The sequence below is a fragment of the Muscardinus avellanarius genome, assembly GCF_963383645.1.
Source record: "Muscardinus avellanarius genome assembly, chromosome: 1".
In the NCBI taxonomy this organism is placed as follows: Eukaryota; Metazoa; Chordata; class Mammalia; order Rodentia; family Gliridae; genus Muscardinus; species Muscardinus avellanarius.
This window is the reverse complement of record NC_137786.1, coordinates 156,421,510-156,449,488: the sequence shown is the minus strand read 5'-3', so window position 1 is coordinate 156,449,488 and position 27,979 is coordinate 156,421,510. Positions and strand designations below refer to the sequence as shown.

Genomic DNA, 27,979 nt, shown 5'->3' with positions numbered 1-27,979 from the left:
TGTGTTTTAAAGATATTTTGCCATGAAGATACACAAAAATATGTAAATGTACCATATGACACAGTAAAACAAGACTCATGATCTTCAAATTTACAAGAATTTATAAAATCTTCTCTGAAGGAAAGGTGTTACAATTCAAACTTCTCTTCTTGAAAGTAATCCGCACAATTGAGATAATCTTGAAGTTGAGCATATTTCTGCATACACAACAAAAAAGCTAGTTATTTTACTCAAAGAAGTGAAGATAAGCTAGACCTTTTCAATCTATAGACACAAAGAAAAGCAAGTTCACTTCATGTTAATTGTGAAATATAATTTTTATCATAGACAGGAACTCAATTTTAAATAGGTATTTTTAACTTTAAAAAGCATTAGAAAGAAATCAAAGTGTTAATTTTATAACTTTTAGAAATTATACTTGTCCATTATCATACATATAATATAAATAACTTAATTCAACAGAAATTTGTAGAAAACATATATCAAATACTGTGCTAATGACTGTTTAGGTATAGATTTTTTAAAAAGGTACTTTCCCTGTCTCTGTGGAGAACAGTTCAGTAGCACTATACTACTAATAATTAATAATAGAGGAGTACTGCACAAAGAAATAAAGATATTGATATGACAGGTCAGAATAGAAGTCATGTTTAGCTGAATGACCAGGAAAGAGTAGCACTGAAGTGTTCTGGCAAAAAGATTTGGAGGGCAAAACATTAGTAGTGAAAACTACCTGCAACAGACAACATGTTAACACAACAGTGACATGACAAGGAAGTGTAGGATTTAACTACACTCTGAGATTCTATGAGGCAAGAGATTGATCTAAAAAGATTGAGGTCAGAGAACACAAAGTATGAAATGCTAAGTTAAGGGGTGGAGCAATAATTTGACAGGCAACGGAATGATTCTAAAGGTTTGGTAGTGTAAGGTAGAGCTGAGTTGAGATACATTTTAAGAGAATTGGTAGAAGCCGAATTCTACAATGGTTTTGCAACCATTGTAGAACCTAGTTGGTAAAAATTTAGGTTATGGGGGCCAAATCTGAGTAATAGCAATAAAGATGGTGAATAAAGAACAGAGAGAAAGCCGGGCGTGGTGGCACACACTTGTAATCCCTGCGCTTGGGAGGCGAAGACAGGAGGATTGCGCTGGTTCGAAGCCAGCCCTGCTGGCTTAAGAGACCCTTGTTTCCAAAATTTAAAATGTATAAAATAGGTCTGGGAGTGTAGCCCAGAGGTAGAAGGGCTTCCAGGAACCCCAGTACCACCAACCAACCAACCAACCAACAAACAACAACAACAAAAAAACCCAAAAAACAGAACAGAGAGAAACAAGTTAAGATACAGGTAGAGGATGATTTCGAGATTTCAAGGTGAGAGTAACAGAATAATGGCAGGGCTATTTCACAGGCTGACTGGAGAAGCAAAAGTTTTGACAGAGTTCAAAGTGCTTACTTCAGTTAAGATTAAATGATCTAATGTTTCTCTAATATTAATTCAGGAGGTCTACCTCCAATGAGATAAGATCTCTATGACCCTAACTTTTGTGGTGATAAGGACTTATAGAACGGAATGTGAGAAGTCCATTTTCCCTTTAGACAATTACATGAAACTTTTTTGTATCCCCAAGATCTCTTATTGTATCATTTTATCAAGAAAGAAGAAAGAGAAGAATAAGACTAGAAATAACCTATAGACTACATGGGGATATTTTTGGTCTAGTACTCAGAAAGGCTTTATTAAATGTAAGCACTTTAACATTAGAAACAAATACTATGAAAGTTTGGGTGTTTTGTGTTTTTATATTATATTATCTTCATATTGTTTTTCTTTATTATTTGTTAACTTTGTTTCAGAAAATAAAAATATAATTCAGTGTTCTTTTTTTTCTCCCAGTACTGGGGATTGAACCCAGGGATTATGCATGCTAGGCAAGCACTCTACCACTTTGCTAAAACCCTAGTCCTTTCTAAAACATTTCTTTTGAGGCAGGTTCTACCTAAGTTGCCCAGTTTGGCTTTGATCCTTCTGTCTCAGCTTCCCGAGTAGCTGAGATTACAGGTATGTACGACCATGCCTAACTTTCTCTGTTATACTAAAAGAGAAGGAAATAAAACCTCTCCTTGTTTTTATTAAAATAATAGTAACATTAATTGATCATTTTCTAATTGCAAGGCCCTATACAAATGTTTAAAATGAGTTACTCATTTCATCTTCATGATCAAAATCCTAATTCTTTTTTCCTAATTCTTATTTAATTCCTATTTTACAAGTGAGAAAAGTAGGCTTTGAGAAACAAAGTAACTTGCCTTCAAATTCTACTGCTACTAAGTGGCAGAGCAAATACTTAAATCCATTATTTTAAGCATGTATTATACTGTTTCTGAGTTTTCAAAGTGGAGGTGGGGCAGCAGCTTTGGTGAGAAGGAAAAGCTTAAAAGGGAAAGTGAAGCAGAGAAAGGGCAGTCAGCACTATTCTGCTATCCTATCTGAAGATGCAGGTCCCATAGTTTTTCTTCACTGAACATTTAGATTTTAGGTCTTATTTTCATAATGAAGGCTACTCTCATAGTACCAAATGGACCTACTGATGAAAACAGCTAGAATTGTGGGAATAGTGTGTGGAATAGCAGTCAGAAAATAAAGAGGTGAGAATCCTCTGCTCAGAAGCAGCAGACTAGACCCACAGAAAGGAGTGAGTCTGTCAAAAGGTTGAGGATATAATCTAGTATAAAAGGTACTTTTTGATCAGAAGTCCTCAATCTATAATTTCTATGTTTGGGGGTGAGGCTAAGGATTATAAAATTTTCAGTATCTCTTAGGTGATTCTGAGATAGAAGGTTAAGAGCAATGTTTAAAAAAAAAATCAGTTTAGGTGGTAGAAAAAAAGAAAAATAGATAAAATGTAGAGAAAAAGAGATGAGAAGAGCCAAAGGAAAAGGGATATCTAATTATAATTTAAAATTCTTATTTCGCTAGGCGTGGTGGCACATGCTTGTAATCCCTGCGCTTGGGAGGCGGAGACAGGAGGATCATACAGGTTTGAAGCCAGCCATGCTGATGTAAGAGACCCTGTTTCAAAAATATAAATAGGTGTGGGAGTGTAGCCCAGAGGTAGAAGGGCTTCCAGGAACCCCAGTACCACCAAAAAAAAAAAAATAATAAATAAAATAAAATTCTTATTTACTAATATTTATGTAATCAATTTAAATTTTATTTCAAATATAACTATAAAGCAGATACTAAAAACTTCTGCTGACATACGTTCCACACTTTCTGGTATTCATGTACTCATCACACCATACCAACAATACTATATCTTCAAATGCCTAGGAAACAGCATCATAATAGGTACTTTCTCCTTAATAAAAACAAAAATTGATAGAATTTTTCCAGTGGTATATTAGAGTATTTTATAATGCAACAAACATTATTATATTTATTATATTTTTTGTTTTATTACAATTTAACTATCATTTTTTATTATTTTACATTCAAGTTTCTTCTACATAACTTAAATATCATTATTTTAAAAACAGCCAATCCTGGTTCAATGGTTTGGAAGAAGAACAAGAAAAATGAAGTCAAGTTTGCAAGTCTTTGGGAAGATATACTGAGATATCATAAGATAATGGAAGAACCATGCTGGGATAAGAAGACACAGATGAAGGTAAAAGCAAAGTGTGAAATAAACTAAGAACAGAAAGTAAGGAAAAGTTTGTGTGAGGCAAACGGAGGGCTTGGGAAAGACAGTACGGCAAAAGAAGGGTTTGAGTAACATAGTAAGAAAAGGTCTGTGTAAGGCAAAAGAAGAGTTTGACGTAACTGGAGGTGAGAGCAGAGTCACTGAGATGAGCATTCAAGTAGCACAGAGCCCAGACATTGTAAACTGTTAGGGTAACTGTGGCCAAAAAACTGCAGCCAAGGAAGACGGACATTACAAAACGCATGCTGCACTGTTACTCAAAGGCTCATACAGAAAGGGATAGACAGAGTGAGGATGAGAAATGTCAGAGCACTTGGCAAATTCTGAAATTTCATTATAGCATAAAAGCTGCATATAGATAAAAACATGGTTTCTAGGAATTTTTTTGGTGTGTGTGATACTGAAGATGGAACCCAGGAGCATTCTACCTCTGAGCTACACCACCAGCCCTATTTTTTATTCTTTTTGTATTGAAACAGGGTCTCATTAAATTGCAGAGGGCCTCATTAAGTAGTTGAAGCTGACCATGAACCTGAGGTCCTCTAGTCTAGGCCTCCCAAGTACTGAGATTACAATTGTGCACCACCATCCCAGGCTCTAGGAAATCTTTTAAGAAAGTCTAGACAAGTATCTTTTAAAATGAGGGAACTCTCAAAAAGATAATTAACCTCTGCTATTTTTATGTGAAAAGAGGTGCATATAGTCCTAAACATGCATAATCATAAAATGTCTTCAATGACTAATTTCAAGTATTAATCTACATGCATAATATTTGGCTTTCTTTTCCTAATAATATTTTTCTTATTCCAGGTCTCTTCTGTTCCAAACTTTAGTAAGCTTTCTTTAAGGTACATGATTTAAAAATGTTTTTGGTTTTTTCTTCAAGAAGTTTATTATTCTCCATTCATAATATTATTATATATTATGTATAATAAAATACACTGCTTTTTCTACACCCAGTACCCAATTCTTTATAAATGTGGTAGACTAAAAGGTTTACCAATTTCATTAGGTGGTTGGAGACCCTTAAAGGCATCAATAAAAGCACTTATGTCTAGGGAAAATGATGATATGAGTTACTTAATACATGGAGGCTCTTTTCTAAGGCAAACAGAAAAGCACAGAGGAATGTGGGGCACATTTGGAATAGAAAAGGCAGAAGCAAGCAAAGAACTAGATAAGCTGAAGAGAGTAAAATGAGAGAAAGAAGACTTAAGGATCAAGATGTTGGGGCCAGGGAAGATCACTGACTGGTGGTTTGAGGTGGAAGGATAATTGTTAAAAGGGAAACCAATCATGATGTCATTCTCAAGATTGGGAGACCTTCACTGAAGATGACACATCTTAAAAAGTTCCTGCTTTGGGTTTTTTTTTTTTTTGGGGGGGTTCTCTTTTCTTTCCCTTCCCTCTGCTTGTAATTTTTATGTGTGTGTGTGTGTGCTAAGCTCTCTATTGCTTCTTCCTTTATAAGTTTCCCTATGGTAAAACCTAGGCAATGAATCTCATATCAGGCTTTTAAAAATATACTAAAGATATCATTGATCTAAGTGGCCTAAAAATCTACTATTTATTCCCATACATATTTAAAACTAGATTTGTTTTAGAAGACTGCAACCATATTAGCATTCTTTCTGAGCACCATAAACAATTCTAAAAGCTCTGTGAGCAGACTAGAGCTTATGAGCTGCCAGTAGATCTTCAGGAATCCAGTGTACTCTTCAAAACCCCCACTATATTCCTGACATAAAATTTATAGTGACCAACAGGTTACAGGGGAATCAATGTCAGTGGTGTGGCCTGAAACCTCTGCATTCCCTCAATCTTCAGTTACAGTGCGCACTGCTCAGTCCCATGTCCTCAAGAAGAGGATGTAGGTGGCATTAGAATTGGCAGCCGAGATCCTTTCATCAGATTGGCGCCAGGTGCTCTTCACTCTCACGTCACAAAGACTATTCTAAAGAATAGGAAGCAGACAAGCAGAGGTGAGTCCTATACTTTGTCGAAGAAAATAAGAGGACTTCATATACATGTAAAGAATACATATGTGAAAGCCAAAGGACAGAGGTTCTTCACTAAGGAACAGCATTATGGCTTGTTAAAATTTATCTGATGAACTGAATGAATTCTTGGAGTATCAGGACAGCTATTCAGAGGAGGACAATGCTAAGCATGAAAGGAATGGGTGGAAGAAGAGAAAATACAAAAACAGGGACAAAGATAATCTCTTTCAAATTTTAGTATCTTCTAATCATGTGTATGTTTTCTTTTTCTTTTCTTTTTTTGTTTGGTGGTACTGGGGGTGGAACCCAGAGGCTTTCTACCTCTGAGCTATACTCCCAGACCTATTTTTTATATTTTATTTGGAAACAGGGTCTCACTAAGTTGGCGAAAGCCTCACTAAGTAGTTGAAGCTGGCTTCGAACCTGTGTGATTCTTCTGTCTCAGCCTCCCAAGCATGGGTATTACAACCGTGTGCCACCATGCCTGGCCATTTGTACCTTTTTGCTGATCATAATTAGGATCCAGCCTCTACAGGATGAGATATTTCTTATATAATCACCTTACCTCTTTAATCCAGCCATTTTCTTTCGACTGACTGAAAATTCTTTCCACTGTTTCTTTAACTTGTTCATTTTCAACTTCTTCTGTCTTTGCAATGGAACAACATTCTTGGTACAGTTTGAATTTAAAATGTTTGAGTTTGTGATAAATTCTGGTCCGGTCAGCACAAATTCTGCCAACAGTAAACACCTAAGTCAAGAAATAAACATCATTATTATATCACATATGAAGTGAATAATATTGCAGTGAGTGTACAGCCTTTCTGGTTTTCAGGTTTTCTTTTTTATATATGTGTGTGTAGTACTGAACTCATGGGCATTCTACCTCTGAGCTACACTCTAAGCCCTCATTATTATTCTTATTGGCAAGATTGCTGAGGCTGGTCTTGAACCTCAGACCTTTTTATCTGAAACTCCCAAGTACTGGAGATACCACACTCCGCTTCAGGTTTTCTTTAACAGTATAACCTAGTAGGTACATTAATAATTTTATTTTAAGTGTTTATATATTCTCTAATCTTTTCTTATTTTTATAGCTAGTCAACAAAAACTGAGTACCTACAATGTTTCAAGTATTGGGCTAGGCACTGGAGAGAGATAAGTGAAAGTGTATTATCTGTTTTAGGTAGTTTACAGTCTTACTAGACAGATAAGTAACTATAAAACAAAATGGCAAATGTTCTGCACCAGATGCTACCAAGAGGGTAGTGAGGAGGGGAGGTAACCCAATCCAGGAAGAAGAAAGGACTCCACATCAGTTATGTTTGAACTAAATCTTCAAAACACAGTTACCCAAATTTGGAAAGAAAGATTGTAAGGCAGAGATAGACACATATGAAAGCAAGACAAAGCATGTAAAGTATTGCATGTTCGTATTTACAGAGTTAAAAATGCCTGGATTAAAACAATTTTATAATTATAAACATATAAAACTGAAATAAACACTTGCATCAATAGTAAGTATCTTAAGTTTTTACTAAATAACTCCAAATGTAAAGTTAAAAAAAATTTGTTTAGGCATCTTTGTTGCTTTAACCAATGTGCCATACATGAATAAAACATTAAGATTTTATTGTGTTCCAGTTATGGGAATTTTAATTTCTATGTCTATATGGACTAGTAGGTTTCTATGATACCTGAACACTCCTTTTGTGAAATGAACCAACCAGAACCTTTTTCTCTTTCAGAATGTTTTGAATGCTTATAGCTTGCTATAAAAACCTATATCTAATGTAGGAAGACAGAATCAATCACTAACCAAATGAAATATGTTTTAACCTGCATTTCATCTAGTAGAAAATACATTAGAAAGGGTTCCCATTACATGATCAACCATATTATCATGTAGTAACCAAAACTTTTTTTTTGTGGTACTGGGAGTGAAACCCAGGGGGTTACGTCCCCAGCCCTATTTTATACTGTATTTGGAAACAGGGTCTCACTAAGTAGCTGAGGCTGGCTTTGAACCTGTGCGATCCTCCTCTCAGCCTCCTAAGTGCTGGGATTACAAGCATGCACCACCACGCCTGGCTCAATAGACTTCTTGCTAACTTATCTACTTATGTCAAGTTTACTGATAGGCTGAGTAATATATGTGGCATAGTTTTAATACTTATCTATATAACGTATTCTAGAGAAAGATCTGTATTTTTTTTTCTTTTTTGGTGGCACTGGAGGTGGAACCCAGGGGCTTTTCTACCTCCAGGCTATACTACCAGACCTATTTTATACTTTATTTGGAAACAGGGTCTCACTAAGTTGCTGAGAGGCTCACTAAGAACCAAGTCTGGCTTCGAACCTGTGCAATCCTCCTGTCTCAGCCTCCCAAGTGCTGGGATTACAAGTGTGAGCCACCATGCGTGGAAAGATCTATATTTTTTTTCTGAAGCCCCACTGCAAGGGAATATACATGTGATGATGTTCTAAAAATAAGCCAAGAGTATGTTACATAAAAAAATGTTTAAGTTATATCATGATTGGCAACAGTCAGGTTTGATGCAATTTCCTGTGAAGATGGTACTTTGGACTTTTTTCTGTCTTTCCTAAAAATCCCCCAAAGCTAAGAAAAGCATATTCAGATTTCTGTTCATGCTTCTTGAAAGCCTTCCTGTTTTTCAGATATTGGAGGTAATCATGTATTATTATGTTTTGCTTATTAAATTAGCTTTTCCATTTCAGCATTATTATCAAACAAGTCCTGCTAATAAGTGACACATCAATGATTCAATTGCCAATACACCCTACTTTGCTGTATAACAAGACTTAAACTGCAGTATTCTGTTTGAATAGTGTACTACTAAAACAGGAAAAACTAATCTATGCTTAGAATAGTTTCCTTATATGTGTGGACTTGTATTCAAACTATTTCTAGTTATCTATGTTCATTTCTGTACAATGAGGAAACTATTCTAACAAGAAAGATAGTATGAAAAATTGCCATTAAGACCAATTCTCAATTCATTAACCTCATGCAAAGTTTCTTATTTTTTCTTTATTTTTGCAGGTCTAGAGATGAAACCCAGGGGCATTTGACCTCCAAACTACACACCCTGCCCTATTTTTTATTTATTTTGAAACAGGGTCTCATTAAGTTGCGGAGGGCCTCATTAAGTAGCTGAGGCTGTCCGTGAACCACGATCCTCCAGTCTTAGCCTCCCAAATGCTGGGATTACAAGCACCACACCCGGCTCATGCAAAGTTTCTAAGTGATTCTTGCAAACCATATTGCTCAGGGAAGTCTGGTCAATTACAGCCCAAGAGTATTGAGAAATTACACTATCCAATTTAGTACAATAACTCAAAATAATAAATGGGAGAATTTGGAGAGAAATTTGGGTTTCCATCCTTCTAAGCACACACATCCTCTAAGGGTATGCAGAATAAGTAGAGAAGGCTCTCAATCTTAATATTTTTGTATTTATAAATGTAGTATTCTTATACAGTAAAAACACACAAATAGTAATCAGCATCTGTACTTTTAATCAGTATACATTGTACTTATCTACTCTGAGGACCAAGTACTTATATTTTAGTCTTCTCCATTCATCCTAAATTAACAGCATCATAGGCATGTGGTGATCACTCTATACTGGACTTGCTTCTGATATAGTTAAGTTGAAGCATGGTGTTCTTTCAGTTCTTTCATTGTGTGATGAAAGACATCTTCAAGTATTTACTTCTGGACCACCAATTTGGTGGATTATCTGCCATCGAATTTTCATGTGTTTCAAATTCTCCTTTGGACTCAAAGGTGAACCTTGCTTCCCCTACCCCAGTGATTTTCCTCATCATTCTCATCCTGCATCCTCTATTCCTCCCAACTTGGGTGGTACATATACCTACCTACACACACACACACACACACACACACACACACACACACACACACAATAGAGAAGGCTCGGAATCTTAATATTACATATACTTAGAGTAGATATACTAATTTTATATTTCACTGAATAAAGAATGAATATGCTTTATGATATTTTCACTTTTGAAAATTTTCTTACACTTTCTGTCTTCTAGTTTTTTTAACTTGTCAAAATTACTTAGATTATTTGTGCAAGTTTATGAACTGAAAATTTCTAAATATTAAAAACTAATATTACAGAAAATACCTGTTTATCATGTGACATGAAGTCATCTGTTTCCATAGTCCTGGTATTATACAACTTTCCTGATAAATTCACTGAATATCTACAATAGCGATGCAATCCACAAGCCTGGCAGGGACAGTTTTCAGGATTCTTCCAACGGATACTCACATTAGAATAGTTTTCTACCCGCTCCTAGAAAAAAAATTAAAATAGGAATCTAATCAAATTAAACTGATCTTAGTAATCTCGATAAGAAAAACACAAAATCAAAGCATACTGATATTTATTTTACTACTGAGCACACAATAGTGTTTATAAGATTTTATTTTGTACTAGGGATTGAACCCAGGGACATTCTACCTCTAAACTATACAACTAGCCCTATTTTCTTTTTTCTTTTTTTTTTAGGTCTGGGGATGGAACCCAGAGGCATTTGACCTCCGAGCCACACCCCCTGCCCAATTTTTATTCTTTATTTTGAAAGAGGGTCTCATTGAGTTGCGAAACGCCTCACTAAGTAGCTGAGCCTGTCTGTGAACCGCGATCCTCAGGTCTCAGCCTCCCAAATGCTGGGATTACAAGTGTGTGCCACCATGCCCGGCTTCTTTTTTGTTTTGAAACAAGTTCTTGTTAGGTTGCTGAGAATCTTGCTAAGTTGCTGAGGCTGTTGCTCAAATCTGCCATCTTCCTGCTTTGGCCTCTCGAGTACTGAGATTACAGGCATGTGCCAACATGCCCAGACTATAAAACATTTTAAAATTAAAATATGAATGTGTAGCCCTGCATATTAAATGAAAAGAAACCAGACTAGTTTCATATCTTTCACACTTGTGTATTACTAATAAGTAGTAGTATTTTTTTGTGTGTGTGGTACTGGTACTGGGGTTCCTGGAAACCCTGCTACCTCTGGGCTACACTCCCAGACCTATTTTATATAGTTGTTTTTTTTTTTTAAATTTGGAAACAAGGTCTCTTAAGCCAGGGAGGCTGGCTTCAAACCTGTACGATCCTCCTATCTCCGCCTCCCAAGCGTGGGGATTACAAGCGTGCGCCACCACACCAGGCCTAAGTAGTGTTTTTAATATATATTAATTTACTTTCTTTGTCTTCTCAACTATAACTAGTACCAATGAGGTATTAAGTAGAAATAGGAAAAAATGAATACCATGATATCAGGATAAGAAAAAGATAAATTAATCTAACCTAATAAAAATTGAGAAAATATCATATAATTATTCATTGTATTAATTATATCACACTTTCCATAAAATATTCCAGAAATAAATGAATAATGTCATGGTTTTCTTGCTATAGTTTTGTGAAAACAAACACTTTGGAAGTAGGATTGCTACATACAAATATTGATATGGATAGTCTAATAGCTGAATTACTGATGAGTAAACAAAAACACACAGTGTGCAAAAATAAGCTTTATTAGGCTGTGAAATTACTTGTGCCTGAGTACTTTTGCTTACAAATGTAGACCTGTACTGTACATTATTGTTCTAGTAAGTAGTATAGATTAGGTTTTACTATAATATTTTATCTGCACACAAGAGTATAATTGCATGGTTACTAATTCACATTCAGATTCTTTTCCACCTGATAGTAATTAAGTTTCCAATATAGTGATAGTTTTCTTTTTGCCTTTATCATGTATTACTCAAAACCATTTTTTATCTAACTCCAATATTTCCTTAATTCATGGTACTTCGTGACATGTATTACTTATAGGCTAAAATTTAGACTGAAGAGGTTACTAACCACCTTTTTCTCCTTCTTCTGTGGTTCTCATGGACGCACGTGCTAAGATGCAACTGCTTAGATGAAAAGCTCTATCAGCTTTGTTTTCTGAGTGACTACAATGAGCAGAACACTCCTGATGATTCATAGTGGACATATACATAACGAATAATAATGAATTATCAGGATATTAAAGTCCTGAGAGTTCACTGACCCCATCCTCCAAAAGAGATTAAAAAACAAACTATACCTTATATTGCTCTTTCCAACGACTTCTAGAAGCTAAATTCTCTAGACGGGGCTGAACAAAGCGATTATCCAAATAATGAAGAGATGTCAACATATCTTGTGCATATGATTTTTGCCTGGTGCCATCTGTTCAGGGATCAACAAAATTAATGAAAACAATCACTCTGTCCATATAAAATATTAAAACAATTGGATATTTAAGATCTCTTCCCACACTTTTAGGAAGATGATTGGTTGGTTTAATGGTTGGAAATGTCTTAAATTAGAAAAAAATTAATGAAGTAAAACTCATTTCATCCAAGCATAAGGAAAAGAAAACAAGGTAAAAGGCTCTATAATTCTTATAAGAATCAGACTTTTGCATTACTTTCTGAAGACAAAAAGAGACAGATAAAAAGCCTGCAAAATTATCTCCTTTACACTTTTACAAAACTGACAAAGATTAACCACTGAATTTCAGAAAAAACTCAAAACTTCTGAGCAGGCTTTCAAGGCCTTCTCCCACTACAGACCAGTGCTAACTCCTTGCGGCAACAAATCAGAACCCTCTTTTCTGGCTAGTCCTTTTTCTCATTCCCCTCTAGCATGCTATACTCATTTTTGCCTTTCTGACTTGGTTAATATTATATTCACTATTTATATATATCTGTCAGAGTCAGTGAAGTTAAATTTTGTTTTTCTGCCTTCTTTGAGGATTTCTTCTTAAAGAATATAGTTAATAAGTTTATTATGCTTCTTTAAATCACTATAAATTAAAAAACTTTTCCATGTCTTACAAAGCAGCCCTTCTGTTCTATGCCAACTCCTTTGAACTCATCTCTCCTACTTCCCCCCAATTCATTCTACTCTAGCTACACTGGCCTTCTAGTTGTTCTTGAATACCTCAAACTTATTCCTTCCTGAGGTATTAGTATTACTGATGAGCCCCTAGATCCATGGATTACTTCCACCCTGTTTTTAATTTAAAAGTTTGTTTAAAAGTTACCTCTTGGGAGACATTCTTTGACCAATACATAACATATAACCTAGACCTTAGCTTCTTTTTATCATTCTCTTTACTGTATTTTATTTTTTCCCAGTCATTAGTTTAGATCCTATTATTTTACACATTTGTATACCAGTTCATTTTTTGTCTCTCCCATTAGACTTAAGCAACACGAGGACAGGAATCTAATTTGCCTCAGTCACTGTCACTTCATTAGCCTGCAAAGAGTGCCTGGTTCATACAATAAATATATACTTCAAAAATTATGACTAAAGTCTTATTTTAACACTTAGGTTTTAAACACAGCATATTAGTCTATTAAATGTGAGACTGTGTGCTTCATGAAAAGGACATGTGTATACATATAATATGGTTTTCTCATACTCCTTCCAGGGAGGAAAGAAAAATACAATTTCAATATGAAAGGTTCAACATACATGAATATTACCTTAATGTGATGGTGGTATAAATAAGAGTGAAAAATATTACTTGTATGGATCATAGCTTTCATAGTGGACTCACTTTTTACACTCACCTAGAAAATCGAGAGTAAAAAGAAAGTATATCTTGGAAAGGAATAGCATAGTCAAAGGCACAAAAACATAAAATAGCATGTAACTTTTGGTGAAATTTGGAGCATTTTGAGAAGCTGGGAAAGCACATGAGCATGGATATACCTTTTTGGTTTATGAGTTATCTTATACCATTAAATTAATTATAAACACCTTAAGAAAATCTGAAATAATGAACACTAATGAGTTTTTTATATTGATGTATTTTTGGTGTGGTCATCTTGGAAGGAACAACTGGCAAGCCTTAATGGTTTCAGCTTGCCAGTTATTGGTTTTCCTTGGTTAGGTTTAATCAAGTTTTAAAAGTGAAGTTATTTTAAAAAGTTATCATACTTACTAACTTACCATATAATGTTCCCAGAAAAGATTCATCTAAAGCATTGATCAGAAGAGCCTTTATAACTCTTTCAAAGTGAGTATAGTGGTCACTAAAAGAATCTGAAATAAATTTAAAATAAATATTAGGATTTAGTAAGCAAAACAATTCCCTGAATACAATAATCTTCTCTGATGCTGTGTGTGTGTGTGTGTGTGTGTGTGTGTGTGTGTGTGTGTGTTACTAGGGATGGAACCCAGAGACATTCTACCTCCAAGCTGTACCCCTTGCCTTATTTTTTAGTCTTTTCATTTTCTGAAACAAGGTCTCACTGAGTTGCAAAGGGACTCACTAAGTAGCTGAGGCTATCTGTGAATTGCCATCCTCTGGTCTCAGCCTCCTGAATGCTGGGATTACAAGCCTGCACCACCATGCCTGGCTTGATGCTAAAATATTAATGCTATAAATATCAGAAATAGCTAAATCAACCTCAGCTACCTTAGTGATTTGTCTACTCACTGAGTAAATCTCCATTTTCCAAATTAACTGGCTTCTAATCCTAAGTTTTTGGATGTTACATTAAAATTTCTCAAACTTATTAAGGGAAAGTTCTTCAGAAATTTTAGGAGATATGTAGTGAAAAACATCAAAATCTTAACCTGCACATCTAAGTTTAATCATTAACTGAACAACTGGAATGAAGGAAAAGAGAAAAGTCTCCAAAATAGACTGTCTAATATACTTTGGCCTATACAACATGTTGCAGATAAAACTGTCCAAGAAACTGTTACCCTAGCCAGAACATTAGTGGCTTTAAAAACTCCATTTCCTTTTCTATTACCTCAGGTTAAGGATTTTTCAAATAAATTCAGAAAAGTTGTGTCTACTCTTTTCTCATGCCACATACCTGTTTTCCTACTAACCCGAATCTCTTAGGAAACCATGGTCAGGCAGTGATACTACTCTTGCTGCTTCTGGGTTAAGAATTACTATGGCTGTAGAAATGTTCTCCATCAAACACAACCTATTCTTTGATCCAAATGATTATCATACATTTGCCCTACTCTGGCACCTATAAAGTCATGGTAAAGGTAGCCTTGGCATTTATGGAAATATGGATGATGGATAGAAGGGATTAAAGATAATAAGACCTATTATTAGCAACCCTACATGGATTTTAGCTTTCCTTCTAGTTGAAGTGAAAAGAGATGGTACTGACCATTAAAAATTCTTTGTAATTATATTTTAGTGACTAAAAGGGCTTTGTAACTGTTTTTCACATATTATGGAAGACTTTAATATTCTTTTCTCAAGCAAAACCTATGGAAATACCAAAGTGACCAAACTAAAGTAGCATTTTCTGGCTTTGTAGAGCGCTATTTTTGAGGCAATGGAGATCCATTGTCATCAGGATCCATAAATGCTGCTTCTCTGGGTCGCCATCTTCCCCCTTCTCATGCAATAAAAGTAAATGACAGCCAGGCATGGTGGCCCACGCTTGTAGTCCCCGCGCTTGGGAGGTGGAGACAGGAGGATTGCGCAGGTTTGAAGCCAGCCTTGCTGGCTTAAGAGACCCTGTTTTCAAATAAAAATATATTTAAAAAATATGTCTGTGAGTGTAGCTCAGAAGTCGAAAGGTTTCCAGGAACCCCAGTACCACAAAAAAAAAAAAAAAGTAAATGACAGTAGTCTTTGTTTTCCCTGAAGTAAATGACAGTAGTCCAGTTTTCTCTGGAATCCTTAAGACTAGGGAGGGCCTATCATCATTGAAAATTATAAAAGAACTGATTATGGCCATTAATTAACTTATTATTTTCTTAAAAATCAGTGCAGTATAATTGGTGAATGAAATACAGTAATATCTCAAAGATTTAACTTAGACTAGATGTTCATCAAACTGGATATAATATAGTTGGTACATAATCTTATATGCATTAAAATTCATCTATGCTGCCTAAAATTGCAGATTCTCAGGAGGTTAAGGCAGGAGGATTTTAAGTTTGAGGTGAGTCTGAGCAATTTAGCATGACTTGTTTCAAAAGAAAATTTTTAAAAAGGGCTGGAAATGTAGTTTAGTGGTAGAATACTTGTCCCGTATGTGTGAGCCCCTGGGTTCAAGTCCCAGTACCAAACAACAAAACATTTGAACACTAGCATTTCCCAAACTGTATTAAAGAAAAGCTATTCAGAAAATATTAGCATATATGTTGAAAAAGTCAAACTCATCCTATACGCACCCAAGCTTAGTTATAAAAGCTTAGTTATAGATTACTCTTGTAATCCCCGTGCTTGTGAGGCGGAGACAGGAGCATTGCGCAGGTTCGAAGCCAGCTGCGCTGGCTTAAGAGACCGTTTCCAAACAAAAAAGTATAAAAAATAGGTCTGGGAGTGTAGCCCAGAGGTAGAAGTCTTTCCAGGAACCCCAGTACCACCACCAAAAAAAAAAAAAAAAAAAAAAAAAAAATTGTAACAAAAATTTTTACCTCACTAAATTTACCAGTTTTATATGTTCCCAAAGTCAATCATCTGCTATAAAGTTTTAGGAACTATTTCAAAGACTCTGATAATGATTTTTGTAGGATTGTGAGGAAAAAGGCAGAAATCAGAATCTCCTGAGATTTTTTTCCCCTAATCACAGGATCCCACTTCTATCAATGGGGATTGGAATCTCCTTTAAAAAGGTAGAAAAGAAGGCCTTATTTCATTATACTTAAGTGAATGGACGGGTGATAGTGAGGTTATGTTCTAGCCTTTCAAATTTTAAAAACTGTTAATAACATTATAGAGCAAGTATATGCCAGATATCATTCTAAGCACTTGCATATATTGATTTCTCACAATAATCATAAAAGGAGCTATTACCCTTTTTATTTGAAGTAGAGGAAAATGATGAAAACCTTTCCTAAGGTTCCACAGCTAGTGTTAAAAAGCCGATTTTAGAACCTAGGGACTTGGCTTCCAGATTTCATATTCAACTTATTCCCTATATAGATGTTAAACATGGTAATTAGACTTGATATTTCAAAACACAAAGTCAGATTTGGATGGAAAACTGAAAAAATAACATTCAATTTCTCATCTAAAAATTAAAAAAATAATGAGCCAGGCATGGTGGCACATGTTTGTAATCCCAGTACTTGGGAGGAAGACAAGGGGATCTTGGGTTCGAGTCCAACCTCAGTTACTTAGTGAGGCCCTCTGCAACTTAGTGAGTCTCAAAGAATAAAAAAATAGGGCTGGAGGTTTAGCTCAGAGGTAGAATGCCCCTAAGTTCAATCTCTAGTACCAAAAAAAAAAAAAAAATTAAGAAAAATGAAACTCTCTGTGACAAATAGCTTACCTAAGGTCACACAATTAGAGGCAGAAACAGTCTTAGAGCTCACCCCTTCTCCACAACTTAAGTGCTCTAATTCCAGTATCAGATGAACTTCTGTAGAATAACCTAGAAATATTGTTTAAAACTTTCCATGGCTTTTATTGTTTACTTTGTGTTGTTGTGGGTTGAATGTAGGGCCTCCTGCATGTTAAACACCCACTGAATCACTGAGCCAAGCCTCCCTACCCTCCGAGCATTTGAAATATTAGAAAAAGATAAAGGAGAAAATCAACTTAATTTGTTATGCATAATTTGATTTTTCTAAGGTAGTTAATCAATTTCCCCATGCCCCTATTCTGTTCATTTCCATGCATCATTTATCATACATTAATTTCAAATATATGCTAAGATTTTGTTTCAGTACTATGTCCCCTTCTTACTGATCTGGCTATCATTCTCATGGTAGTAATACACTGTTTTGCTTACTATTATTTTATGATAACTCTTTCTATTTGGCAGGGAAAATTCTTTCAATTTACTCTTTGTTTTCAAAATTTATTTATCCTCCCATATTTGTTCTTCCAAGTGAACTTCAGGGTTATTTTGCAAGGTTGACCCAAAAAATTAATTTCACAAGAAATACCTTCTTGTACTATGTATAGTACCTTTCAGAACCATGCTTGTCTCTCCGTTTATTCGTTTTCCTTTCTAGTTCATAGTAAAGTTTATTTTTGTATGTATAAAGCCACGCTTTTTTTTAAAGATTAGGCACAGGAAATTTATTTTGCTTGCCAGTGTGAATGGAATTTTCCCTGATCCTATCTTGAATATTTATTGCTAATACACAAGAAAACCATTGAGTTTTATATATTTATTATGAATCCATTTATTTTCTGAGATCTTTTACTAATTTCAAACAGTCAGATTTTCTTGGATATTTGGAACATTATAAAGCTGGAAATTGATACTATTAAGGAGTTTCTAGGCATTATCTCTGTTTCCTCTCTCAACCATGGTCTTCCTAGTGCTAAGTTTATTTCAAGAACCAAAAGAAAATTTATACATATTCCCTGAGGTAGAAGCATATCCTGTATACATTTACTTTCTTTTGAAAAGGAGGCATAATCCCAATATAGGAGACAGAGGCAGAAAAAGAAGTTGACTTCTTTTTCTATTCCAACAGATCCTTTTAGTCCCCAAATAGGTAAAAGAATGTGAGAAAAACTGTGAAAAGAGATGCAACATTACTCCTGTTCTCAAAATATCTATATTCCTTAACTCCTTATCTTTGGTTAAGTAAATTAGAGACTTATAGTTATGTGTCTATATACCACACACACACAAACACACACACACAAAATCATAAATATAAATATGTCTCACCATTTATTCCTGTTTTCCCTTGTCATTGTATTATACCCAAATAATATACTTTCAATATAGATAATCCTTGATTTAGGAAGACTTAGTTAATCCAGATTAATTTACTGAAATATCATTAAGTTGAAAATTCATTTAATGCACCAAACTTAGGATGGGGGTATTACTGTGGTCCTGGGTTTAATCCTAGGACCACACAAAGAAAAAGCAAAAACAAAACAAATATGCCCCCCAAACAAAGCCCAAACAAGAATAATCCTAACTTGCAGAACTTGGTATTTACCCTCATCAGCACCTCAAGGGAGTATCCTACTGCATATAACTAGCCCAATAAAAGATAGAAATTTGAAGGTTTTTTTTTTTTTTTTTTTTTTACTGAATTTGTATAGCTTTTGGACCATCAAAAAAATATTAGGTGGAACCATTTTTTTTTTTTTTTTTTGGTGGTATTGGGGATAGAACCCAGGGGCCTTCTACCTCCAGGCTACACTCCCAGACCTATTTTATATATTTTTTAAATTTGGAAACAGGGTCTCTTAGCCAGCGAGGCTGGCTTCGAACCTATGCGATCCTCCTGTCTCTGCTTCCCAAGTGCGGGGATTACAAGTGTGCGCCACCACGCCCAGCAGGGTGGAATCATATTAAGTTAGGGAATATCTGTTGTTATACTTCCAAGTTTTGCTTTCATGTTTTAATAATTGTTCAAAACAGAACACAATGCATAGAAAATATTCTCTTCATTTTAAAATATCACAACTAAGCATAATGGTGCACAGCTGAAATTCCAGTAATTGAGAGGCTGAGATAAAAGAATCCTAAGTTCGAGATCAGCCTCAGAAACTTAGTGAGACCATCAGTAACCTAGTGAGGCCCTTTTTGAATAGAAAAAAGTAAAAAGGGTTGGGAGTATAGTTGAAGATAGAATCCCCCTTGGTTTCATCCTCAATACTACAAAACATAAATAGTAAAATAAATTATATGTATTGTTTATAATGCTTGCTTTTGGTTTAAAATACTGTCATACAAAGATATATGTTCCTATGCCACGTATGGTGGTGCATGCTTGTAATCCCAGTACTTGGGAGGCTGAGACAGGAGAACTGTGCAGGTTTGAAGCCAGCCTCAGCTACTTAGTGAGGCTCTCAGCAACTTAGTGAGACCCTGTTTCCAAATAAAATACAAAATAGGTCTGGGAGTATAGCCCAAAGGTAGAAAGGCTCTGGGTTCCATCCCTAGCACCACACAGACACACACACTAAAGATATATGTTCCTAATACTAATTTTGAAATACTTGATTTCTTATCCAGTATATATGGGCACTAAATGTTATCAACTACATTTTCAGAATCCCCAGTATTTTTTTATATGTTAATATAACATTAATATGACTTCTATCTAATATTAAAAAATTTTACTACTTCTAAAAGAATGGTGCCAGGTGTGATGGAACAGGGTTGTAATCCCCGCGCTTGGGAGGCTGAGATAGAAGGATCGCACGGGTTCAAAGCCAGCCTCAGCTACTTAGTGAGGCTCTCAGCAACTTAGTGAGACCCTGTTTCCAAATAAAATAAAAAATAGGTCTGGGAGTACAGCCTGGAGGTAGAAAGCCCCTGGGTTCTACCCCCAGTACCATCAAATAAATAAATAAATTAATTAATTAATTAATTAATTAATGGTGAGGTCTTTTTCCTCTTGTAATTAGAAAAGTTCTTTCATGTGTCTATTTGCAAAGCTATTTTCACCAATTTATCAGTAATGTGAGCATCTTTTAATCTGTATAGCTAGTATACTGTTATATATACTTTTGAATTCACAGGTTGTTTTCCAATAAAAAATATAGTATGGGTTTTATGCCGGGCGTGGTGGCGCACGCTCGTAATCCCCGTGCTTGGGAGGTGGAGACAGGAGGATCGCGCAGGTTCGAAGCCAGCCGCGCTGGCTTAAGAGACCCTGTTTCAAAAAAAAAAAAAAAAATAGGTTTGGGAGTGTAGCCCAGAGTTAGAAGGGCTTCCAGGAACCCCAGTACCACCACTATATATATATATGCACACACACACACACACACACACACACACACACACACACACACACATATATATAGTATGAGTTTTAGTATTCAAATTTCTGATATGTTTCACTAGTTATATCACTTCCTTACATTAGATTTCCATTATGCTATATACCATCCCTCCATGAATTTATAAATTAGGATCTTATTTCTAGTCCTTTTCATTTTATCTTCTCCCTCAGAACTTTTTTTCTTCTCTAAACTTCTAATATTTATCTTATATATCACTGATGTGATTTTATGTACTGTTAATTCTGCTATCTACTGCTTCCAATACAAATTTCTGACTGACATTTTCAATTTTCTGGCAATTGTTCCTTCTCTTAGCTACCTCCCTTTCACTTAAAATTGGGTTCTCCTGATGACTTTCAGTTATTTTTAATAAATTGGAAAACAGGTGCTTTATACAATTTCCTTATGTTTCCTTTAATGAAATATTTTTCACTAGAATTTTATTTTCTCTGAGTCTACTTCTACCTTATACCATAATGATTTCACTGGTACTTTTTACTTATTGTAGAAGTTGTAAGACTTAGTATTTTAATATATGTGGTTGTGATACTGTTTCTTGGGTATACTGTTGTGTTGGTAGAATGATACTTTTAATTGCTAGGTGAAGACTAAGTTGATATTCACTTAATATTCTAATATTCTAGCAAGGCACTAATAAACTTAAATGTACCCTTCTCTTTACTATGTTCTGTCACTCTGAACATATGATAAAACACTAGAAAAATAATAATTTTTATACACAAATCAGAATAGTTTCCATCTCTAGCTGTCTACAATACTTTCAGCATGTAAACTGTACACATATGGTATGCAACGAACAACTGTTAGTCTGCTTTCTACCATTTCTTTTCTGGAAGTTAATATCAGAATAAATATACAGATACTAATAAAGGTTGATGAGAAGGGAAAAAGACTAACTGTCTTTACTTCAACCATGTAACTAGGAGGTAACTACTCTGTTTTGAGGTGATGACTCTCAGAGCCAAATGGTAGGTAGTGAGGAAATGACAAAATGTCTTCCTGCTGGTAGAAATGCTCCCTTCAAAAGGCAATATTGCATTGATCACTGATTGCAATTCTTAATTGTATACTCAATCTGGAGGAGGAGATGTTTCTCCCAAATTCTAATCATATACTGAATATGAATAGTTGTTAATGTTTTTTAAAGAATATAGCAGTGAATTTGGGACTACTTGTCTAAATATAACTTAACCCAGGCCAGAGAGTGATGATCACTGTTTACCCTACAGGTATGAAAGAGAAAACAGCTTTTAATTTTATAGTAATTAATTTAGGGCAATTATTAAAACATAATCCCTTAATATTATTATTATTTTCATATACAACATAAAGTTGATAATTATTCGAAGCATTAAATTATTAAATCATCACCCTGAATATGTATTTGGTTTTATGCCTGATGTTTAAAGAATCTAGCCTTGTCCAATATTTATCTAACTCTTGAACTCTAACACTCAGGAGTCTTCAAACAATAAGGCTTCTCTTAATCTATGTTTCTACAATGTTCTACAAAGAGTAGTGGGTATTAGGAATACAAAGATGAAGGAAGTTGGTTAACCATTCAGTTTTATTAATTTTTAAGTAAAGCACTCACTTGGATTATCCTTTAGGTCTTTACTTTTTTATACACTAAGATTGTACAGTTCTGACCAATGCATAAAATTATATAACCACAATAATAGCTATTTTACCACCCCAAATTCCTTCACAATACCTCTTAATCATTCAGTTTTGTACATATTTAGTCTGAGATGTCTGGGAGATAGTGTGAAAAAGATTTTGAGTAAGATGATGAATGTCTAGGTCTTATGTTCAGGAGAAATTTTTCCTTGAAATAAAAGTTCAGAAATTTTTTTTTATACATTGGGCTCAAGTAACAAGAAAGAGACTGCTCCTAAGTACAAACAAAATAAAGGCAGCTTATTATGGAATCCCTGGAAACATCAAATTTATATGTCATATATGGCAGTGGAAAAAAGAGGAAAGCAATATTACAAGAGGAAGCCAGGAGAGAATACCATGGAAGCTTAAAGAAGAGCATTCAGAAAGGAAGAGCAGTCAATGGTAGCAAAAGATATAGCAATACTAAGTTAACACAGGAACCAAAGAATATTTTGCTAAGTAGAAGGTGGTTAATAAATTTAGCAAGAGAAATTTCACTAAACAGATGGGTGCAAGAACTGTACAATGTATTTTTACCAGAAGATAAGAATAAAAGGATAAGATTTAGAATAGGGGCTAATGGAATATACCAACTCAGGGAGGAAAAGCATGAACATGGTTTCAAGTTGAGGAAAGACAGTTTGTAAGGATAAAGCTATTGAAAATAAAAAGAACTGAATGTATAGTAGATGTAGAAGAAGTTGTAATTGAAAACACACAGGAGAATATATATTACATAAAAAGTCAGATATACTTTCCTCCAAGGTAGAGATGCTTAATTTTAAAAGTGAAGCTAATAAAGCTTAATACTTATCCAAATGCACTGAAAACTTATGCCCACAGAAAAACCTGCACACAAATGCTCAGAGTAGTTTTATTCATAATTGCCGAAATATCGAAGCAATCAAGGTGTCTTTCACGAGGCATAAACTGTTGTAAATCCAAGAAATGAAGTATTGTTCAGAGGCTAAAAAAAGAAATGTTTAGATATAGAGAAAGCTTAAAATGCATAGTAATGTAAAAGAAGCCAACGCGAAAAGTCATATGCTTTTGATTCCAAATATGTGACATTCTGGCAAAGTTTCCAAATTAAAGAAACAAAAAGGAAAATCAGTAGTTTCCAGGGGTTCAGGAAAGAAAGAGATAAATACAAGGGGTTTTTAGGACAATAAAATTATTCTATAAGATACGTTAATGGTAGATACATGTCATTACACATTTGTCAAAATCTATAGAAGGTTCAACACAAAAAGAGAGCCCTAATGTGAACTATGAACAACACTTGCTGATAATGAATCAATACTGTCTCATCAACTGTATTTAATGCAAGAGATTAATAGCAAGGAGTACTGTGCATGTGAGGGAGTATAGATAAACTCTCTTTACTTACCACTTAATATTTCTGTAAATTCCAAACTGCTATTAAGGCAGTTTGAGATACAGAGTAGAGAAGAAGGTATAATTCCCACGTGGACTTTTATTTCCATGAATTAGCAGAAAAATAATATTAACACGTATTTCTAATTTTTTTTAATCAAATCCTAGATGTATAATACAGAATAATAGAATATTTGAGTATCCTCGTGATACAAAATTTCCAGATTTTAGGTGATTACATATATATGGTAAAGTCACCAAATACAGTATAGAGATGTCTATTACTGGCATCTCTAAACATGCTAAGTTTCTGATTCATACTCCAATCTAGTATTGTATTATAAGTCATGAGGCCCAAATAAAATTACCGTACACTTAATTTTAGTGTACATATATAGCCTTTTCTAAATACTTGGAAAGAATGCATTCTTTAAGAAAACATTTAAAATATATCTTTCCACCAGCTTGTTTCTACCAGAGTTGTATAACATCACAAAACAATCTTTGAATTATACAGGTCATATAATGCATATTTAAATATTTTCTAATTTTTAAGGTCTTTTATATTTTCATTAATTACATGCAACTATAAAATATTCTAATTTTCTATCTCTAGCAGATTTCACTGTGAAGCTTCAAAAGGCTTAATAAAATCAGTTCTTAAAGGGTGGGTTATATACGACTGGAGTCCTCAAGTACATTTAAAGAGATTTGTTATGTCAAAGCAATTAACACTAAGATACTATTCATTTGCTGCTTTTAGATACTTTTGCTAATGGTCCCAAAAGTAAATAGGTAAAGCAGCTGGTCTCTTAACATGAATCAAGGTAGCAGCATCAAACTAATATTGTTTGTTGCAGTCATCATTGCTAGGCACTAATGATAAAGGATACTTGCCCTTAAGAATGTCTTTGATGAGGTTGTACAAATGATGAATTTTATTAAATCTTAAGTTCATACCTTTATAGTACTATATGGAATTAAATAGGGAGTACACATAATGCACTTATACCACATACCAAACTATAATGATTGTTTTAAGGAAAAAAAACTTATGGAATTGTTTGAGTTGGTGAAAAGCCTCATTTGTCATGAAACACCTTTTTTACTTGAAAGAATGACTGACAAACTATGGTTAGTCATATTTGGGTATTTGTTAGACATTTTCTCAAAACAAAATGAGCCTCTCACTTCAAGAACTCATGCTTTTTGTGCCAATGATAAAAAGCACATTTTTGAGTAGAAACTAGAATTCCAAAAAACTTGTATGTGCTACTATGAACTTGACAGCTTCACAATACCAGAGAAATATTCTCATGAGATTGGTATTGATATTAATAAATGTGAATTTTAAAAATTCGTGTAATGAAACACATCAACATTTGATGGATCAGCACTACCCAGTGAACCAGTTATTTTCTAAAGGACCAATATATTATGCTACAAAATCATGCATGAGTAAAATATCCAACTGTAAGACAGACTCATTAGACAGTAAATTGAGGTGCTAAAAGTTCATCTGTGCAATTTCAGATCCCATATTACAACTAACCTTTCAGAAAAGTACCACTTGTCAAATTTTGATTTAGTACCAACTGAGGTTCACAATATTTAGAAAATATTGTTAAAATACGCTTCCCTATGTTAACTACCAGTTTGAGACTAGTTACAATTAATTTAAAAATATTAAAATGCAATTTCATTTTCCAGCTATGTGAAGCAAAACTGTCTTCATATACATCAACCTGAACAACATATCACAACAGAGTGAATAAAAACCAGAAACGAATCCAGATGTCTTCTATTGAGCTACACACTAAATATATTTAAATGTAAATGTAAAACTGTTATTTCTCAAAGTTACTTCCATGAAATGAGTTACTTCATTGCAATGAGCTTACTAATGTTACTTTAAATGAATGAAAAAGTAAATGTATTTTATTTATTTTTTTGTAGTACTGGGGATGGAACACAGGGGCATTCTACCTCCAAGCTATACCTCCAGCCCTAATTTTTCTTCTATATTTTGAAACAGGGTCTCACTGAGCTGCAAAGGGCCTAAGTAGCTGAGGCTGTCCATGAACCACCATCTTCCTGTTTCAACCTCCCAAATGCTAGGATTATAAGTGTGTGCCATCATCCCCGGCTAGTAAAAATATTTTATTTTTTAATTATTTTAATTTGGGGGGTACTTAGTGAGTGAGGCCCTTTGTAATTTAGTAAATATATTTTAAATATCTCAATTTTGTATTTCTCCAGTGGCAAATGTTGAGTTAGCCTATTAGAAATAAAAGCATAGATGGGGGTCAATATGTATGTATTGTATGTATGTATAAATAATGTATATAGTATGTATGTATGTATGTATGTATTTTGTGGTGCTGGAGATCCCAGGGGCATTCTACCTCCAAGCTACACCCTCAGCCTTTTATTTTTAAATTTTTTATTTGGAAACAGGGTCTAAGTTGTGGAGGGCCTTATTAAATAGCTGAGGATAGGCAGAAACCTGTGATCCTGGGATTACAAGTGTGTACCACCATGCCTGGCTTTGGATCAATCAATTTTTTAAAATAAAAAGTTCCAAAAATCACTGAAATAAAACTATTGAACTGATAAATTTAAGATATCTGAAAATAAAATTAGTTACAACTCAATGGTTCAGGAAATTATATTAAAAGGTTATGTGCTGCTCAATGGAATAATTATAACAGTCATAAAACTATCTTGATATTTAACTTACAAATAGAATTCTGTTTTACTAATTTCAGTTGTGAGGTAGTCAACTTTTCTCCTCGTTGATTTTTATTCTCTTCATCACCTTCTTCATCTTGAACTACAAAGTCATCAATAATATAATCATCTCCATCTTCATCATATTCGTAATCATCTTCTTCCTCCTCCTCCTCCTCATCTTCATCACTGCTTGGGCAGTATTCTTTTTCAGAGTCCTAATTAAATTAAAATAAATGATTCAGGAAACTGTGGCTTTAAAATGGCCAGTATGGAAATAAATTAAAAAGATTAAATCTGAAAACAAAAGAATGTTTCACAGAATTAAGTTGATAATTTAAAAATAATTTTGTCATGTTAAATGTTGAAATTTTAAAAATAGAAAGACTGTATCATAAGTGGTATAAATTGCTTAAAATGGACATTAAGAACAGAAGCAGTTAAGAGGAAAGACCATATGAAACAATGAGTAATCTTTCAATTTTAATAAAGAGTGGGAGACTGACGCTAAGAATAAAATACTATATTATATATAATAAAACAAACATGACCAAGAATACTTGAGTAAAAAATAAATTATAAATTTAATGAATAGAGAATAGACTCAGTACTTTGATTTTTATAAAAATTAAATATTTTAAGTAAAAATTTAAAAATAAAAAAAATAAAACACACCTCAAAATCTCTACCACTATTGCGTCTCTGGCGAGATCTTTGTTTTGAGAGTTTTTTCAGCTTCTGGAGTTGTTCCCGCTTTCGAACAGCTAATGATTTTTCAGGGTTATGTTGCTCCATTTCCACTGAAGAACATTCATCTTCAACCACCCTACGTGGACGTTTTACACCTACTTTTCTAACAAGGATATCACTGTCATCACTTTCATCACTGTCATACATCACAGAGGATATTCTCCTTTTTCTTTTCCCTCTTTTTATGTGTTCTTCTTCTAAATCCTCCTCTATGATTTGTCCAGTGCATTTTTTGAGATCTTCCTCCTCTTGACTTGGATGATTTTCATGATTTGATAAGTCAATATTATTATGTTTGATATTGTTAATTTCTTCTTCATTCACTGAACAGTTGCCAGTGTTAATGAAATGCTTACTATTGCTTTCTTCATTTTCAACTTTGATTAACTTAAGCTCACTTTCAGTTTCTGCTATTTTCTTACTCTCGAGCCCCTTGTTACTATCAAGCTCTTTATCACTATCACTATCAAGACTTTCATCACTATCCGGTTCTTCATCAATATCATGCTCTTCATCACTATCAAAATCTTCATCACTATCAAATAATTGTGAGATACTACTTCTTTTAGTCCGCCGCCAATCAACTCGGGATTTTTGCTCAGGTACTTGAGTTTTAGAATTTTTCCTTGTTTCATGTCTTCTAACATGTATCATTTTCACTTAAGCTTCTACAAAATAAAGTTATTAGGAATATAAAAATGATAACCAGATTACAACAATGAAATCATATTGATTTGCCTTTATTAAATGGTCCACAATGGTAAAATCACATAGAATATTAGAATGAAGGTGATAGAACAGTCATTCAAAAAATAATTTATTGAACATTCATGAAAACTATTAACATCTGTTCTGAATTATTATATATGTTGTGCTGAAAGGGATACATAAAAAATTATGGTCCTGTGTCCTTCAGAAATGATCTATGTATA

The 27,979-nt window shown here is 34.2% G+C and overlaps 1 protein-coding gene across 1 annotated transcript; it reads right to left on the bottom strand.

Annotated features, from left to right (window-relative positions):
• Positions 1-128: 128 nt before the first annotated feature.
• Positions 129-27,701, bottom strand: CCDC82 (coiled-coil domain containing 82; the record flags this gene model as incomplete). The annotated part of the gene is made up of 7 exons (XM_080695531.1): positions 129-197; positions 6,274-6,459; positions 9,887-10,057; positions 11,859-11,983; positions 13,760-13,852; positions 26,308-26,515; positions 26,973-27,701. The coding sequence occupies 7 exons, from the start codon at positions 27,699-27,701 to the stop codon at positions 129-131; spliced, it is 1,581 nt and encodes a 526-aa protein (XP_080551657.1).
• Between the last annotated feature and the right edge of the window lie 278 nt (positions 27,702-27,979).